Below are 17,647 nucleotides of genomic sequence, written 5' to 3'. Positions count from 1 at the left end.
ATTTCCAATTTTCCCACAATACAACTATGTACAACAGACCCGTTTTCCCGCCAAAACTCACGGTAAGGCTGGTCGTTACAGTATTTCAGTGAGGCAACTCTATTTGGCCAAGAAGTTAAGGTGTGTGTGTGAGAGAGAGAGAAAAAAACTGCCCCAGCTAACTTCTTTACACATGCCTATTCCATTATCATGTATTGTTACACTACAACACGATAGGCTACTTAACACTCAGCTGTTCCTGCCAAGAACATGCGCAATTATAAACAGGTTGGGCCAGTTGAAGTGATATATATATATATATGGAAGGTGGGGTTTGAACAATGTTAGAGAGGCTCATTTTTACATACAGTATGAATTTACATGTTGTAAGGGAGCAAAGCACACTGTACTGTTATTACAGATTAGGGTTTCATTACTTTTTACACATGTACAAATATTCAATGTCGCAAGAAATGTTTTACTTATATAGTGCTGTATGCCGTAATTGACAATCTCCAAGTTATCTTGTTGTTTACCGTTCTGGCCACTTATGAGTGCGATGCACTTCCACAAGGCCATACTGGTGCAGCCTTTGAGAAACAGGAAACATGCAAGAGCGGAAGAGAGAAACAGGGAGATGCCGGTGAAACACGTCACACCAGTTCAGACAAGTTCATCCCGGATGGCGTGAGCACATTTTCGTAGCAAGTAAGGCTTTTGTGTGCAATTCAGGAAATGCACCTCCAGCTAAGCCCCACCCACAACACTGAATGGTATCCAATCATAGCAGGCTATACAGAATTTTCATGTTATCGTATCCCTTAAACATTTTTCCAAAATCTATTGAAGAACTGCTGCCGGTAAACAGAGGAGCAATTTTTTATGGAGAGACATTTTTTGACCCTAGACAGGTGTACTGCAGCTGCTGCTGCCAGAGCACCTCTTGAAGGTCATTTTTTATTTTTTCTTAGTTGTTAACCTGATGCATATTGTAGTGTCCCGGGGTCAACTCAACATGGGAAGGGTTGGACTGTGATGGACTACAATACCACACCAATGTCCAACAGGCCAAATATTGTGTTGTTCTTTCCTGTATATAAACAGTGATGTATTTTTACTAGGGGGGGCGTGGTGGTGCAGCGGGTTTGGCCAGGTCCCGCTCTCTGGTGGGTCTGGGGTTTGAGTCCTGCTTGGGGTGCCTTGCGACAGACTGACGTCCCATCTTGGGTGTGTCCCCTCCCTCTCCAGCCTTGCACCCTGTGCTGCCCGGTTAGGCTCCGGTTTGCCGCGACCCCGCTCAGGACAAGCAGTTTCAGACAGTGTGTGTATTTTTACTAATGAAGTCCCGCTTGCTGTTGATGACATTTACATTTATTTACATTTCTTTATTTAGTGGACTCTTTTTTCCAAAGCAACTTCCAATGAATTCTATGTAGTGTTACCAGCCCACACACCTTATTCACCCAGGTGACTTACACTGCTAGATACACTACTTACAATGGGTCACTCATCCACACATCAGTGGAACACACTTTCTCTGTCACTCACACACTATGGGTGAACCTGAACAGCATGTCTTTGGACAGGATAATAGCTGAGAAGTGCTGATATAAGCGTAATTTAATCTTATATGGTGTTGGGAAACCTTATGAGAGAGGTTTCACATTCAAACATTACACAGGTGTTGTTTAACACACTAATAAAACAAAATTTCAGTTTATTGTTCCTAAAACACCGCACAGAGATATGAACAAGCACGGAGTGAAAAAAAGCAGGTGCACACTGCTGGAAGAGATGTCACAACGTACTCTAAAAGCAATACTTCCCCCTTTTGTCATGTGGTACAAAAGTACAGGGTCACACAGGAGAGACAGTGGGGACAAGGCGTGTCGGACAGCGTTACGCCTCACCGGTTCCTGGAGCAGGCCTCTCCGCGCCTCTCCGCTCACCAGCGCAGCTTCCTGCTGCTGTAACTCTGGGTTTCCGCCCCCTGTGGTTTCCACACAGCGGCTAGAGCCGCTGACAAGACCTGAGGCGAGCTTCGTTCTTGCAAAGTTACATCCTGAAAAACAAGTAGCCTAGCCTTTTGATAGTCGTATATGTATTACTACAGATGTAAGGAAGCAATAATTCAGTTAGAAAATGTCTTTTAAAAAAATTGGAGATGTGCTTGTTGCTCATAAGGTTGGACATTTTTCTCTAAAGTACACGTACAGTGGTGGAAATAACAGATATCCGTTGAGCTGCAGGGCGAATTAAAACGACGGAGTTCCCTTTTCTTCTTGTGTTCCTCACCTGCCACGCCCGCTCGCTCGCCCGCCCGGCCGGCCGGCCTGCCGGCCTCCATCCCCACAGGGGTGTGGTTTACCTGCTCCGAGGTACAACTGTACCGAGTCACGGAGAAGAACTTAGGAGAAGGAGGAGTTTTCAGCGCTTCGCTCTTCTCGCTCTCCCTTGCTGCTTGCTTTCTCGTATTATCTTTCACTTTTTCATGTACCGAACTTGAACTTTCGCTGTGTTACTCGCGTGCTGCTGGGACGCGCTCGCGCTTTCCAACACCCGGCGGCTCCTTTATGAAACTGTTGCCGGCCGCGCGGAGCGATCGTGCCAAGGCGCCCGGCGAGCCGCCGATGGGCAAGATGCTGCGCGAGGAGCCGGAGCTCGCGGGCCACTCCGCGGGGGGGACCGTGGCGCGTCAGCAGCGCGAGGTACGTAACGTGGGCAAGAGCAAAGGGAAGAGGGACCGGCAGCGGCACAACGCTGAAGCGCAATCCGATGGGAAAACTGTAGTATTTAATTCAGAACAAGTGAAGTGGCCGCACCGTTCGCCGGTTCGGAGGGGAGCGGATGTCGGAGATCCGCAGAGATCTGGCAGAAAGAACCTGCCATTCTTCATTCCTCACTCTCATGACATGTCGTGACGGAAAGAAAGACTCTCCGCGCGACGTCACTTAGTGCACGTGGTAAATGGGCTCATTGATTGACGGAGATGAACGTAATTACCGTAATGCGCTTTTGTTTCCGTATGACAGTTTAAGACTTATGAATTCCTCGAGGATGCTTCATCAACGCCAGGAGCGAAGTGCTCAGTGTCGCTCCGATATCCCGCATCAAAGATTAAAGATGAAACATTAATCTGAAATATTCCAATTTATTTGTAGCTCTCTAGACAATGCTGCAGCTCACCTCTCAGCATCCATAAGTTGAGTTCCCCACTCAGACCTCTTCCTCATTTTCTAGTAATGATGGTAAACGTGCTGTCGGGGCCCTTGTGGACACGGCGCTCTGACAGGTAACACGAAGAGGCCAGTTGATCACCGCGTACTGCAGCAAAGAAACTAGAGTTTCAAACTGTTCAGGGTCCAAAACCAAGAGCACACGACACGGGCCTTGCGGTCCAATACCAGGCGAGAAGCTGGACATGAATAAATAACTCATTAAACTTTCGACTGAAGAGTTTCAAGTTTGAGTAACAGCTAAGTTGGGAAGATGGTGGGACAGCTGGACCTTCACTGCAGGTCATACTCCCACTGATTGAGACAGAAACCTTGGAAAGGGGATGTGGAGCAAAAAGGTGAAAACAGTGCTTCTGACTGCTGCCTCTAGTAGTATAGCATTGTATTTGCTTGTTTGTGTATATAATATTAAAAAAAAAGGAAAAAAATTGGTAGGAGGGTGGGGGGCGTGGTGGTGCAGTGGGTTGGACCGGGTCCTGCTCTCCAGTGGGTCTGGGGTTCAAGTCCCACGTGGGGTTCCCTGCAACAGACCGGCGACCCCCCCTCCCTGTGCTGTTGGGTTAGGCTCCGGCTCCCCACGACCCTGTATGGGACAAGCGGCTTCAGATGGTGTGGTGTGTGTGTGGTAGGAGGGTATCAGGATTTGTCTATCCTGTGTGTGTGTGTTATGCACCTACTCGAGCGATGAACACCAGTGCATCAAATGGTAGGTAACAAACTAGGTTTACTTGAGTCACATGTCTGAAGCTATGTCTCTTTCTCTTAATGTAATGCATAAATTGTACTTTTGCTGAGATGCACGTTGCTTTGGACAAAAGCGTCTGCTAAATGAATAAATGTAAATGTATGGGTTTTACTGTGCAAAATACCCAAGCGGCCTTTTAATGCAGGGTCTTCTTTTTAGTATATTTATCTGCTGTGTTATTCACATCACAAAAGGTCACCAAGTCTAGGCACCCTTCTTTTACATTTCTAATGTATTTCATCAATATTTGTAAGTGCTGGGAATTTTTCTGTGGGGTGTGTTTCATCTTTACATCCAAGTCACATTTTTTTTTTTCTTTTGACTGCCTGATATTTTGTGCAGGGTGTTGTCTTGAGGAACAGTGGGTGTGTTGCTAAAGTGAAGATGAACGACACCCCCCGACTTGCAGTCATTGTCCTGTTTCTCTTTTTTTCCTCACTAGGGTCCAGCACAGTTAAATGGACAGACGTTGTCGCGTGATGTTGTTGACCCCACGTCCCAGCCTCAGTTCGACTCCGCTCCTCCGTCTCGTGCTCCATCTCCAGCTCCACCTCAAGAATCCCACCCTCCGCGGGAGCAGTGGGGGGGCAAATATGAGTTTCTTCTGTCCTGCATTGGGTACTGCGTGGGCCTTGGCAATGTGTGGAGGTTTCCATACCTGTGCTACCGGAATGGTGGAGGTAAGTCATGGGACCTAAAGATTTTTACAGTTTTTTTTTTTTTTTCTTTTTCCACAAAGTATTTTTTTGTAATGCCTTGATTTTTACAAACTATGAACATGTGGCCTGGTGCATCCCTGAAGCTATGTGTATGGATCATTGTGTGACAGTATACATGCAAGGCAACTAAAACGTCAATGTAACAGATTTCATCGCGATAGAGATCCTGTTTTTTTTATTTGCTTCTGAATTCCTCTGGTAACATTTTCAGTGTTACAGAGTAGGTTTCACACTGTTTACACAACAGGGAAATAGGTGAAAAAGACCTTCAGAAGCAAAAACAAAGATTCCTTTGTTTTTGAGAGAGAATCCTTTGTTACCTAGGAGATCAAGTCATTCCCTAAGAAAGTTTGTCAACCTTTTGTTTATCCCTCACGCCTGAGTCAGTAAAGTTGAATGTGCCCACCTTTGAATACTAACCCCTGTGTTAGCTCTGGTATATGGGATGTGTTGCATGGAGATGAAATTCTGAATGGAAAGTATTTAATCCCAGGCTTTCATCTCACTCCTGCACAGAGGGATCTAAATGAGACTTGAAGAATGTTTTTGTCTGGATGGTTGGTAAACTAACGAGTAATATTTTTGTAATGGGCTATTTAGAAATGCAGCACTGTCAGTGTATGAGTGTTGCCTGGTGCATCTCTGGAGTAGTGTTTGAGAGTTGGACCTTCCACTAGCTTTGTTAGTTTCCCTGCAGGCCACTTTTTAAAGGGCCACATTGCCAGAATACTGTTTCTTCCTCACTGAGCTCCTGCGTGCTGTTTCGGTAGGCAAGGGTTTGGGTCACCAGGCCTGCTGCCCATATGTCTTCTGTTGGCAGAATTGCTCACCTGCCGTAGAATGGCGGGATTTGTAGACGTTACGGTAGAGGAATCTGCTGCATGTCCTAACAGGCATTGAGCGCCTGGCACATTCAACATATGTAGAATGCAAAGGAAGGGGGGTTGGCAGAGCAGAAATTCTTATGGGTCTAGGATGATATAGTATGATGTTACTCTAAAGGCCTGTAGCTAGGAAACAAGGTGACTGTTCTAATAAGTACTCTTGGTGCTGACAAAAAGAGAGCATGTCTTGAATGTCTGAAGACGCCATACTAATCTCTCTAATTTTTTTTTTGTTGAAATTTTTGTTTGTGGCTTTCTAAAACATATTCTTAGTAGGCAATGGCCTCGAAGATGTCTTGGTAACTGTGTTCTGCCCTGTTCATGTGTACTCTTAAGCGTGTCCCCTACTCAGTCCCGGCCTTCTTCCCTGTGGCAGGTGTGTTCCTCATCCCTTACTTCATCATGGTGCTCTTCACGGGCCTCCCGCTCTTCCTCATGGAGCTCAGCCTGGGGCAGTATGGGGCAGCTGGTCCCATCACTGTTTGGAAGTGCTGTCCTCTTCTCAAAGGTTAGCCTCCTTCTCAAAAGTAGCTCCATTTTCCTTTTTATGTCTTCTCATACCTCAGCTTTCTGGTCCAGCACTCAAGCAGAAGCCACTGAAATATTTCTGTCTCTGGCAGGAATTGGCATTGGCATGCTATGTGTTTCTACATTGGTGTGCCTCTACTACAATGTCATCATTGCTTGGACTTTCTTCTACTTGGGAAGTTCCTTCCAGAGCCCCCTCCCCTGGTCTTGTGATGCCATCACCAATGTTGCCCTTTGTGGGGTAAGTCAGCTTTCTATCTCCCCAAGAGCAGAGATTCACAATTGTCCTTACTCCCATCATCAGTCCCAGAACAAAAATCTCCCCTAGTATACTGGCTCCTCATCTTAAGAACACATTTGGAAGCAGAAATCTGTTCATAATTTCTTTTGTTCATAAGTCCAAAGCCATTTCTTCTACTTTTAAGTTAGTTAACAAAAGCTTAATGATATAGATACAGATAAAAAAAATAATTGGACAGATTGTGTTTCAACATGTAAATATATTTTTATTATTGCTGATCTAAATTTAAATAAATGTGTATTTCTCTCACACACACACACACACACACACACACTGTCTGAAAATGCTTGTCCTGAGCGGGGTCGCGGGGAGCTGAAGCCTCACCCAGCAACACAGGGCGCAAGGCTGGAAGGGGAGGGGACACACCCCGGATGGGATGTGTATTTCAGCTGACTGAAAAAAAAGTTTGTTGTCTGCCCATACTCATATTCTTTGTTTGTCATGTTGTTATCCACTGGTGCTTATAAATCCCCAAAAATATAAAAGGTAAATGGTGTAGAAGTGAGTTGAATCATAGTCCCATGCTCCTGTTCTGTTTGGATGCATTTTACTCACATCTGTCTGCTGAGTGCAAAAATTTTGAGTTACATTTGTTATACTACACAGAGACATTTTAGAATTTGAGATACATAAAGAAAATGCGATTAAATGAAAAAATTAATGAGGAAGACATTTATATTTTTGAAAATGAAGAGCTACCGGATAGTAAAAATGGTGACTCTCTTTGTCTTGTCTTTAATCAGCCAAAATTGTGAGCTTAAAAATCTGACCACTTAGAGAATAGTTAGATGGCCCAGTAGTAGGGATTAATTCTTTACACCAGGACTGTATTCTTCAAGCCCCACTGCTTTTGCAGTTTAATATTTTTTGGTGCCTAAACACTTTTGATGACCAAGAGGTGGTTCTCTAGGTGTACTGACACCATGCCCTCCCCAGCAGAATGTCACTGTGGAGAATGCAACCGGAATCAAATCCCTGAGCCCATCAGAAGTGTTCTGGAAGTGAGTAAACCTCTCCATTGCATGCATTTCTCTCACATAATCAAGAACCTTTTCAGATTCACATTTCACATTAAAATCCTGCTCAATAAAATATACGTGCTGATGAAATCAGTAGATTTGGGGATACTAGAATGTAAAAACTTTCGTTTTCCCTCCACTGAAGGGAAGGTGCCAGTCCTAATGCCTGGGATTTAACGTTAATTTTTTGCTGTTTTGAATCTTAACATCAAGGTGTCCAAGAAATGCAAACACAACTAGAAAGGTTTCTCTGTGAACATTCAAAAAATGTGCAAAAACCTCCCGAAATGGCGTAGCCAGCAAGGGTGAGTTTTTGAGAAACAGAAGCCTGCCTCCCACGCTAGCTGCGTGTCAATGTGCGCGGGTTTATGTGTGAGAGGTAAATGCAACAGTTAGTGCTGAGGGTGTGAAGTGTGTGTGATGTAGGGTTCTGTCGTTACAGTGAGCGCGTGCTGGGTGTAGTCAACAGTGCTGGCCTCAACGACCCAGGTCCTGTGAGGTGGCAGCTGGCTGTTTGTCTGCTGGTTGCCTGGTTCATCATCTTTCTGTGCATGGTGAAGGGCATCCACAGCTCAGGCAAGGTGAGTTCACACAGCACATGTTCAGTGCCCCCGCTTTGTCTCACAGAAGGCAGTACTGTACACTCAAATACACTCTCTGTCTCTTCTGCAATCTGACACAGTGTAGCTGAACATGGGATGGATATGGTCACATGGGTGGAAATTGAGGCAACAGGACATCAGGTTTCACAAACGAGAAGGGCTTCGTTTACTCATTTCTACCAACCAAAGTGGGGATATGGCTGCTTTAGGGAGAACGCAAAAAGTGAAGTAAATCAGGCACAGATAACCAGCAGAAAAAAGATGCACCGTCCAAATACAGGGAGTTCTCCTCTTGCCTCATTGTCCCCCCCCATGTTTCTCCCGACATCCTCAGGGCAGCTGCCTTAAATTTCCATCTCGATTGTTCTTCAGTTGTATCCAGAGAGTTGTTATTACCTTAAGTTGGCATGGGGCGGGCAGTAGGGAGCCCTCATGAAGTTCGTCCCTGTCCCATATCCTGGCTCTACCTCTTGCCAGTTCACAAGAAGCAAAGAAGGCAACTGGCAGTTATACACTTTGTGTTCTTGCTCATCTGAAAACAAGGAAAAACTTGGCCAAAAAGTGCCAAGTGACAGTGACATCCAGGACCTTTTTATGTGGCAGGATGTTACTGATGTATGACTCCTTAGCTGTGAGGCTCTTCGGGAGCTACGGCAATCTCTGTAACTGTGTCTGTTACCTAACTCCCCCAGGTGGTGTATGTGACAGCCACCTTTCCATACTTCGTTCTGATTGTTCTGATCATCAGAGGGGCCACACTGGAAGGGTCCCTGCAAGGAGTGGCCTTCTACCTCACCCCTGACTGGGAGCGTCTGACCAGTGCACAGGTAGAAGTGCTGGGACAGAATGCAACAATACTTACTGGCACACTACATCACACAGCTGACCTGTTTTCGTAAGCTTCTTTGGGACACTTTGGGGGCGGGAGAGAACCGAATTTCTTTGTCTTGAAGCAAAATGGTATTATTTTTAACCTGTGTCCCCTGGACAGGTGTGGAACGATGCAGCCTCGCAAATCTTCTACTCCCTGGGTATTGGTGTCGGTGGTTTGCTGTCCATGGCCTCCTACAACAAGTTTGACAACAATGTCATCAGGTCAGCAGTAATCATAAAAGTTTTATACATATATATGTGTATATAATAGTCTGTAATATTTTACATCATGAGAGTCGCTGAGATAATGCTTCAAATCTGTTTCAGGGACACCCTTGTAATTGCCATTGGTAACTGCGGCACCAGCTTCTTTGCTGGCTTTGCTATCTTCTCCATCTTGGGTCACATGGCCTGGCGCAAGGGAGTGCCCGTGGGACAGGTGGCAGACTCAGGTAGGGGGAAGAAGATCATGGTATTTGTGGTCATGTGGTATTTGCTTCATGTGTTTTTTTACCCTTACCCTGATGAGTGCTTTCCTAGTTGTCAATGGGAGGTCATAAGGCAGATTAGGCTGTGTGTGATCCTTCTGTCTTTTGGCTCTCCAGGACCAGGCTTGGCATTTGTGGCCTACCCAGAAGCCCTCACTCTCCTACCTGGCTCGATCTTCTGGTCCATCCTGTTCTTCCTGATGTTATTCATGCTTGGGGTGGACACTCTGGTACAGTTAATTTCCAGGGAGACTCCTGCTGGGAATCTCATTAAGATGCATACATTCCAATTCATGAGAACCTTGTTGTGAAGATGGCATTGTCCTGGTTTTGATTGCCTGTGGCATTAACATTATCAGTCTTCTTGTTCTCATTGTGTTGCTCCGGAGCATTTCCTCTTTAGTCATCTCCTGCTTTTCCACTCACTGCTGCCCCCTGCAGTTTGGGAACATGGAGGGCATCACCACAGCGGTGCTGGATGAGTTCCCTGCCTTGAGGCGAAACATGAAGTACAAGTTGTTCTTTCTGGGAGGGCTCTGCTTTGCATTCTATCTGATGGGCCTTCTGTTGGTCACTGATGTAAGTGCAGAGCGAAGTGCGTTTGTCCCCCTGTGATTCGTTTACACTGTCTGAATTTCCTGAGTGATTGAGATTCTGCGGGCTGGTTGTGGCCATACCACGTAGTATCACAGTAGTGTGCTGATGTTGGTTAATATGTTTACTAAATATTCAAACTATTCTACTCTGTCAAATTATGATTTTTTGATTGGGATCGTTTTGATTGCTCTCGGTTAGTTTCTAGGCTGTGTTCCATTCCTGTCATTAATTAATCTTAGGTAAGTTTTATGTCCTTGATGCTATCATGCCTGGTTACAAAGCACTTTCATTGTATTACTTTGCACAAAGGAATCTGGTAAATATATACACGTACACACACACACACGCACACATTTTCTGAACCGCTTGTCCCATACGGGGTCGCGGGGAATGGGAGCCTAACCCGGCAAATGAGGGTGGAAGGCTGGAGGGGGAGGGGACACACCCAGGACAGGACGCCAGTCTGTCGCAAGGCACCCCAAGGGGGACTCGAACCCCAGACCCACCGGAGAGCAGGACCCGGTACAACCCACTGCGCCACCGCGCCCCCTTAAATATGTACATTTTATGTAAATATGTCTGTGTTTTAATACAATTTTTGTGCTGCTAATTTTCAGGGAGGAATATACTGGTTCACTCTCATCGATTCCTTTAGTACCAGCTTTGGGCTTATTATCATCACCCTCTTCATGTGCCTGGGCATCTCCTTCTTCTACGGTAGGTTGTTTGGGCCACTTTGGCTTGACCTTGGTAGCTTTGGGTTAGCATGTTCCAGTTCTCTTTAATAGATGGGAAACGTAGTGTAAAGAGGTTCACATGCTCTGTGTGTGTTTTGTGCTGGTAGGTGTGAACCAGTTTTGCCAGGACATTATCGATATGATCTGCCGCTGTCCCCCCTGGTGCTCCAAGGTGCTGCTCTACTTCAAAGCATGCTGGGTGTTCTGCACACCCTTCGTCTTGCTGGTGAGTTTTCCTGGGATTCACGACCCCTGAGCTCAGAGCAAAGTGCCCTTCAAAGAGAAACGGACTGCCCATGTGATTGGAGCAGACTGGTTTCCGCTGCTTTGAATAATTTAATGAATCCCAGTCAATATTGTGTAATGTAGACGGCAGTATGGTTACTCTAGATGGTTACACCCCTGCTCACTAAATTGCTCGTTCGTTCATTCATTCATTCATTCATTCATTCATTCATTCATCCATCCATCCATCCATCTTCTATTTACTTGTTCTACTCTTGGGTTTTGTTGCGTTTCTCTTTCAGTTCATCCTGACTTACATTTTCATCGATATGTACAACACCCCCCTGCGTTATGGCTCCTATGTGTACCCACGCTGGGGCAAGGCACTAGGAGTGTGCATGGGCGCAGTCTGCTGCCTGCAGATACCAGTCTGGGCTGTGGTGGCCATGAGCAATGAGTCTGGGACACTGAGAGATGTGAGTTGCTGTTGTCGTCATCTCTTCATCGTTCAAAACGAGTTCTGTTTTAAATTCCTCCTTGGTAACAGATTTGATTTGAACCATCCAGCTGATAAACTACACTATGAAAAGGTGGTATCTCGAGAGACTAGAGAGGTCAGCTGATTAGAAAAATCTAACACAAGAGGAAGATGTTACAGAAAACATGGCCATAGTACATATATAGAGTACCTTGTACCTGATTATTATTACAGATTTTTTTGAATGCAGTGTGTGTGTGTGTCTTACTCTCTTTACAGAGATACACTAAGGCCATCCGACCTCTGAACTCCTGGCGAGTTAACAATCTCAACAGCTCTGTGAGGGAATGTGTGGAGCCAGAGAGGGTGGAAGCACCCTTCACGGTCAACCTGACAGATGCAGACTTCACTGCTATGACCTGGGAGAGCAGGAGTGAGGCATGAGCCCTACCGTGCGTGGCTGGAGGTGGGGGGGGGCTACAGCTTTCTCCCATGATCACCTGCTGAAATGTCCTACCCAGCTGTGTCTGTTAACCCAGCTGCTACAAGCATGACTCATTTTACAGGGACTGTTCCCAGCAGACAGTGGCCACTTTTCTACTCCTCTTTCCTGCCTGGATGCATGCGGGCAAATCCGTGTCTGGATTCATGCGGCAATAGTTCATAACTGAGTGCAGTTTGCCCATGCACCCCTGGCGACAAAACGTTACCATTAATTTTTTCTATGTAATTTCTTGCAACAGGACTTTCAATGGACTTTGTTCCAACTGTTCTTCCAGGGAACTAGTATACGTTCTCAACCCAGAGACCTGCTGGGTTGGCACAGCCGATGAGAGCCGCTTGTGTTCTCGGGACTCGCATCTCAGATGTGCACTTTAATTTCTCAATGATTACTGTCGTTACAGGGCTCCAATTTGAACTGAAGCGGCTTCATAAGCATACGGAGTAGTTTTAATATTTCATGTATTTATTTTTAAAATATAATGACACTTGTATATACCACAACCACAAAGGAACGAAGCTCTTCAAACTTGCCTTTTTAACCCAGCCATTGAGGAGCAAATGTGTTTCACCGTTACTGAATTGATGTGGGGGTGATGCATTGCTACCTGTTCAATCAAGCACTGGCTGCTATGATGGAACGAAAAGGGGACTACAGCACAATTTAAACATGTTTACAACACTTAAAGCATGTTCCTACAGCATTGTTATATTTTTAAATCAGCTTTTTTTGTATCAAGTGTACAATGGCTATTGAAATGTGTTATGGCTACACTGCCTTAACTGTGCATTTAGTATGGCTGGATAATGTATTTTCAAAATTAACGTAAGAAGTTAGTGTCAAAACGGAAATACGAAAAGGTCTGCTAAGTGAATAAATGTACTTGTATGTAAATGGAAAACATCCTAAGATTTGCAAATCCAGAACCTGTGCCTTTGCCAAGGGTCCGTTGAGATGGTATTTTGTCAAGATCACAAGGGGGCGCAAAGCAAACTTTCATTAAGCAGGTACAAGGAAGAATGCCTCCTTTCTCTGCTCTCAGTTCAATACCTTTATACAAAGAAGAGTGGATGTGGGTTTATTTTGGGGGTGTTTAATGTAGACCCATATTCTTCACAGTTTATCTGTATCTCCACTGGTCACAAAACTGTACCTGCAGGGGTCAGTGCAGTTGTAAGCAGACTGCACTGCTATGTCTATTTATAGCCCCATATTTATTTCTTGCCACATTTCCTATATATGTGCATGTTTTTATCTGTTAAAAGCTCAACGTAAAGTGGCTTTACCTTGTTTCCAGGTCTGAATAAAAGTCCTGATATTTATGGTACAGAAATACACATATGGCTTTATTGGCAAACAAAATTGTTCTCCTCTTGTCTTTGAGCATCTTACTCTGCCAGCTTGAATGGATAAGACCCATTCGGAAGGATTTATAGGAACACAGTGTTACACGGTACTTCCAGAAATAGGACTTCTAACTGCACATAGTGTTTTCAGAGAGAACTGATGCTATCCATCTACAATACTAACAGTTTATAAATAGTCTTCTCCTTCGAATGACGTAGGACCTGGCAAAATGTCATCTTCTCTGAAGTATGTGAGAAGTTTCTTCTGGATGTTGTGGCAACAGAAACATGTTTCCATCCAAGTCTTGTGATCAACACAAGAAATGGGGAGTGGAAGGAAAATGATTATGTAATGCCGCTCATCTAAATGGTCTTTGATAAGTCCAGTGTTATTGTGGATTCATCTGATACTAGACAGTGTTTCAGAGCTCATTAAATGCTACAGGAGTTAGCATGTGTGCAGTGCAATGTTGCCTAGAGGTTCTTGTACCTGCAGTGACACTGATAACATCTTCAGGTTACAACCAGTCTTCTAGCAGAGGGTTGCATCAGTATGGCGCTGTTCATACATCTAAGGCCCAACACCTGGATCATGCGATTGTCTCCATTTCAGATATCATGGGCTGACCAATAATTTTACCAAAAACTGTTTTTAGTGCAGTTACACTGCATACACAGGTAGCACCGCTCAACATTACAGCTTTTCGGCGAGTTCTGCAGACAATTTAATTGGCTGCTATCCTAACCGCATTCCTTTACACAATATCCAAAATAACTGAGTTAACAGTTTAAAGCTAAAGAAATGTGCAGCGGGAGGGGTGTTCAAAATAGTTTATTGCTTTCATGCACAACTCAACATCATAAAATGCTGGAGACTTAATATTCCAAGACATCAAAGGTGATGCATTTTAAAACACAGATACAGTGCTTTTATAAATAGCAGAAAGAGGAAATAGACATAAAAATAAAGGCATTTTTAGGGTGGAACAAAAAGAGTAAAGGGCACTCTTGTGGTCCACCCCTTCTCCTGATGCAAACAGCATGCTTTGAGATAAAGAGCATCTCAGCTAGAGGAGACCACCAGCTGACAGGTGGATGCTGTCTGATGGACCATCCTTTTAAAGCTTCTTCGTGCAAAAAGGTAGTACAAACAATATTTACAAATTTGGAATTTTTTTAAAGAATGATTCCATTAAAAATATTTACCTTTCAGAACAGTACCCCCCAGCAAATCAAAACATCCAGATGAGAGATTCTGGTGAATGCCACCATGTCATTTGATCCCATCAGATTTTTCGCATAAATATTGGCTTAGCATTTGTCTTGGTGCACAGCAAGCTGCATATCATACAATTGAATGCATTCAGCCATTTTTCACATCTGGGGGATTTCCTGACAAACAATTTTGGTATCTTTGTCAATGGTTCAACTGTGGTTCCCCTTTGGGATTTGCACCAGCAACTCAAAGAGACCAAAGTCCAGATCTTTAGCCACTGGAACAGTGGTTGCTCCCTTCAACAAAGTCTGTTTCAAGTAGATCTGGAACAGAGCTGAATGTGCAGGGTGGACCCAGAATGTCCAAATCCTGATTTTGAACATGTGCTTCGACTGCTCTGTCCCACAAAAGCCCCACATCCCCCTCCACCCAGCGTTTCAAAGTTTCCTAAGCGACAGGTGGGACATTGTGTTGAGACAAGTAGTGGAAATACAAATGTACCACGTCACCATATACTAACTACCCTATTCCAACAACCTACTGTAATAGAGGCACTGCAGAAGAAAAACAGGCAAAACGGCAGCTCCAGACTTTCACTTAAGTCTTAATAAGGGTGAAGAAGGCACCATGATCAAACATGTGTAAGAACATATCGCTCACAACTGGTGAAACTCAAGAGGAAATAAAGGGACAAGTAGGAGCTCCTTCTACTTATACTTCACTAATGAGAATCAGTCAGAAGTTTGTACGCGAATAACAGCATCTGAATTGTCGACTGCCTGCATTTGGAGGCACCTCCTGTTCATGGGTTTTTAACATCTCAATTTGTAATTAAACTTCATTTTTGAAAGATCTCTCAATATTTAGACATTTCCAATTCTGCAGATTAACCACTCATAACCAACTGGATGTGTCTTGAAAGCCTCACAAAGATCCTCAGTACTTAATGACTGATGACACAAAGACCCAGCTCCACCAAGATTACTATGGTGACGGAAACAAAAGTAAGAACCATCTTCTAGGATGCATATATTATTTTGGCTTTTCTTTGTCTTATGCATATAATGAAGAACATGCTTAATAAGTAAACACAAAGTTAGATATACATACAAAGTATCAATGACGTGATAACTTGCAGAACAAATACATTACAAAATGTATTAATTCCTCACCGATGTTCAGCTAACATACATAAATGAACTTCAAGAGGAAGCTCAACAGGGTTCTCACTGATCTTTTTTTACAGTCATTGTCAGAGTTTTGCCAGTCATGCATAGATGAGATAAAGCAGAGAGGAATGATTGAGGCCTCTCGTTCACCAGTGGAATGGCCATATAGACCTAGTCGCTCTAGGCTGTAGGTAATGGTAGATCCAAGATTGATCCAATGGAATGAGTGTCTTTGGCTGTGTTCCCACATCTGTGAATGGTGCACTGCTTAAGCATATTTTCATAAACATTGTTCACGTCATCTCTGTACAACAACGTGAGTACTAACACTGGTGGTAGCGATCTGCATTTTTCAGGTTGTACTGTGCATTCCTTGTTTTATAAATAAATGGGGTATAAAAAGAGGCAATACACAAATGAAGAAAAAACAGCTCCATTAACCAAGGGGTTAAAAATAAAAGAAAGCAAGTGAACCCAGAAGATAATCGCCTCAGTCAAAACAGAAGACACATGCAACTAACAACAATCTAAAAACAGCCATTCCATTTAAAAGTGACACCACTTCCTGACGAATAAAGAGCAGAGATTTTTCTAAGACCAAGCCACTCTAACAATGGCAAAACAAAGAATACAAGAAAAAGAAATTAAAAACAAATATATTCACTGTGAAATGGCCAAATACGCCCGTTGGTCCACAGAGGAAGAAAAGGGAAATTACTCAAGAAATGCCCATGCCATGTTTTTTTTTTTTTTTTAAACTGGTGAATTGACCTATGAAAACAAAAGAATAAAAACCAGAAGGAAAAACAAGGCTAGATATGTGGCCCCTTGAGAAACCCTGTGCTGGGGCAGCTGCAGTGCCCAGTTCACTTCTTCTGCTTCTTGAAAAGCTTGAAGGTGTGTTTCTTGGGTCTGGTGTTGGAGTCCGTGTCTTCGCCTGTAGAACCGCTGTCCTCCTCCAAGGGGCTCTTCTTGGAGGAAAGCTGGGGGATGCGGCTGCTGGCCTTGCCACCTGGTACCAGCTGTGCCCCTGAGGGTGAAGGCGTGTCTGGCTCTGTGGAGGTAGGGCTGAGTGATCGTGAGGACTCGGACAGCACAAGGGCTGCAGTGCCACTGCTGATCTCCCCAAGGCTGGCAGACTTTTCCATGCCACCATACATCATCTTCATCATCAGAGGGCTGTCAGGTCCACCCTCTGGCCAGTCTCCTCCTTCCTGGCGGCGGTTCCCTCCATTGGGGGTATGGCCATGTGAGGGGGGGTGGCTATGCAGAAAGGAAGCAGGCTTGAAGAGGTGGCCTTTGGAACCGTATGAGGATGTCAAGCGTTGTTGTTGTTCAGCAGCCTTAGTCAAGCACAGAGAGGAGTCTGAGTCAGATCGGTTCAGCTCTCTGCAGGGAGAAGAGGAGGGTGAACAAAGACTTAACGCCTGATATGAACACATCCTTCCAAATCATGCCAGTCATTCCAGAACTCACTAAGTCTTGGTCTGACGAAGACCGAGGACTCACTGGACAGAGTAAAGGTGATTAACGTGGATGCAGCAAACCATTATACCTTCTAGCTTGATACACACAAAGGGCAGGCATTAACCCCAAGATGTCCAAGCGTGTTTGTGCCACAAAGATAAAGCCAAGAAAATGGGAAGGGAGGGTATAGGAATATTGCATGTCTCTAGAATGGTACATGTGATGAGCAGTCAAGAGGGGAGAAAAAGAAGCTGGCAGGTAGGTAAGGAATAACTGAAATTACTGTCCTGCTAGTGGGTGTTACAGAAAAGATGGGGTCATGTTACAGAAAAAAAGTTGTGTTTTTCTAACAAACTTAAAGCTCAAGCACAAGCCAAAGCTGTATCTATGAGAGGAAAGAGCAGAGGGTTTACCCTAAGCTGGAGTGTCTGGAGCAAATAGCAGCAGCACCTGCTGGTGGGAGGCCAGAAATGCAGTCCATGGGCTGGAAGTAAGAGGAGCCAGAGGCAGTGGTGGAACAGGAGAAATGAGGTTGA

General features: G+C 44.5%; 2 protein-coding genes across 3 annotated transcripts in view; one reads left to right on the top strand and one right to left on the bottom strand.

Moving 5' to 3' along the window:
- Nucleotides 1–2,321: 2,321 nt before the first annotated feature.
- On the top strand, nt 2,322–13,505 carry slc6a7 (solute carrier family 6 member 7). The gene is made up of 15 exons (XM_018730494.2): nt 2,322–2,687; nt 4,403–4,640; nt 5,940–6,071; nt 6,184–6,332; nt 7,332–7,393; nt 7,854–7,992; nt 8,706–8,840; nt 9,005–9,108; nt 9,214–9,338; nt 9,492–9,604; nt 9,816–9,953; nt 10,589–10,688; nt 10,816–10,934; nt 11,236–11,409; nt 11,691–13,505. Exons 1-15 carry the CDS (start codon nt 2,553–2,555, stop codon nt 11,853–11,855), a joined length of 2,028 nt encoding a protein of 675 aa, XP_018586010.2. The 5' UTR covers nt 2,322–2,552; the 3' UTR covers nt 11,856–13,505.
- A 575-nt stretch (nt 13,506–14,080) lies between these two features.
- The window catches only part of stim1b (stromal interaction molecule 1b), a 29,877-nt gene continuing 26,310 nt past the window's right edge, over nt 14,081–17,647 (bottom strand). For both annotated transcript variants that reach the window (XM_018730708.2, XM_018730709.2), the window contains one exon: nt 14,081–17,033. In XM_018730708.2, the coding sequence (XP_018586224.1) occupies nt 16,511–17,033 (523 nt within the window). In that variant the 3' untranslated portion in view covers nt 14,081–16,510. The remainder of the gene's footprint in view (nt 17,034–17,647) is intronic.

This window comes from Scleropages formosus, chromosome 4 (genome assembly GCF_900964775.1).
Source record: "Scleropages formosus chromosome 4, fSclFor1.1, whole genome shotgun sequence".
In the NCBI taxonomy this organism is placed as follows: Eukaryota; Metazoa; Chordata; class Actinopteri; order Osteoglossiformes; family Osteoglossidae; genus Scleropages; species Scleropages formosus.
This window is presented reverse-complemented; position numbering and strand designations above follow the sequence as displayed.

Coding starts and splice junctions, on each gene's coding strand:
- slc6a7 (XM_018730494.2), top strand. CDS start 2,553: ATGAAACTGTTGCCGGCCGCGCGGAGCGATCGTGCCAAGGCGCCCGGC. Junction 9,954..10,588: donor GCCTTCTGTTGGTCACTGAT/GTAAGTGCAGAG, acceptor GCTAATTTTCAG/GGAGGAATATACTGGTTCAC. Junction 10,935..11,235: donor GCACACCCTTCGTCTTGCTG/GTGAGTTTTCCT, acceptor TTTCTCTTTCAG/TTCATCCTGACTTACATTTT.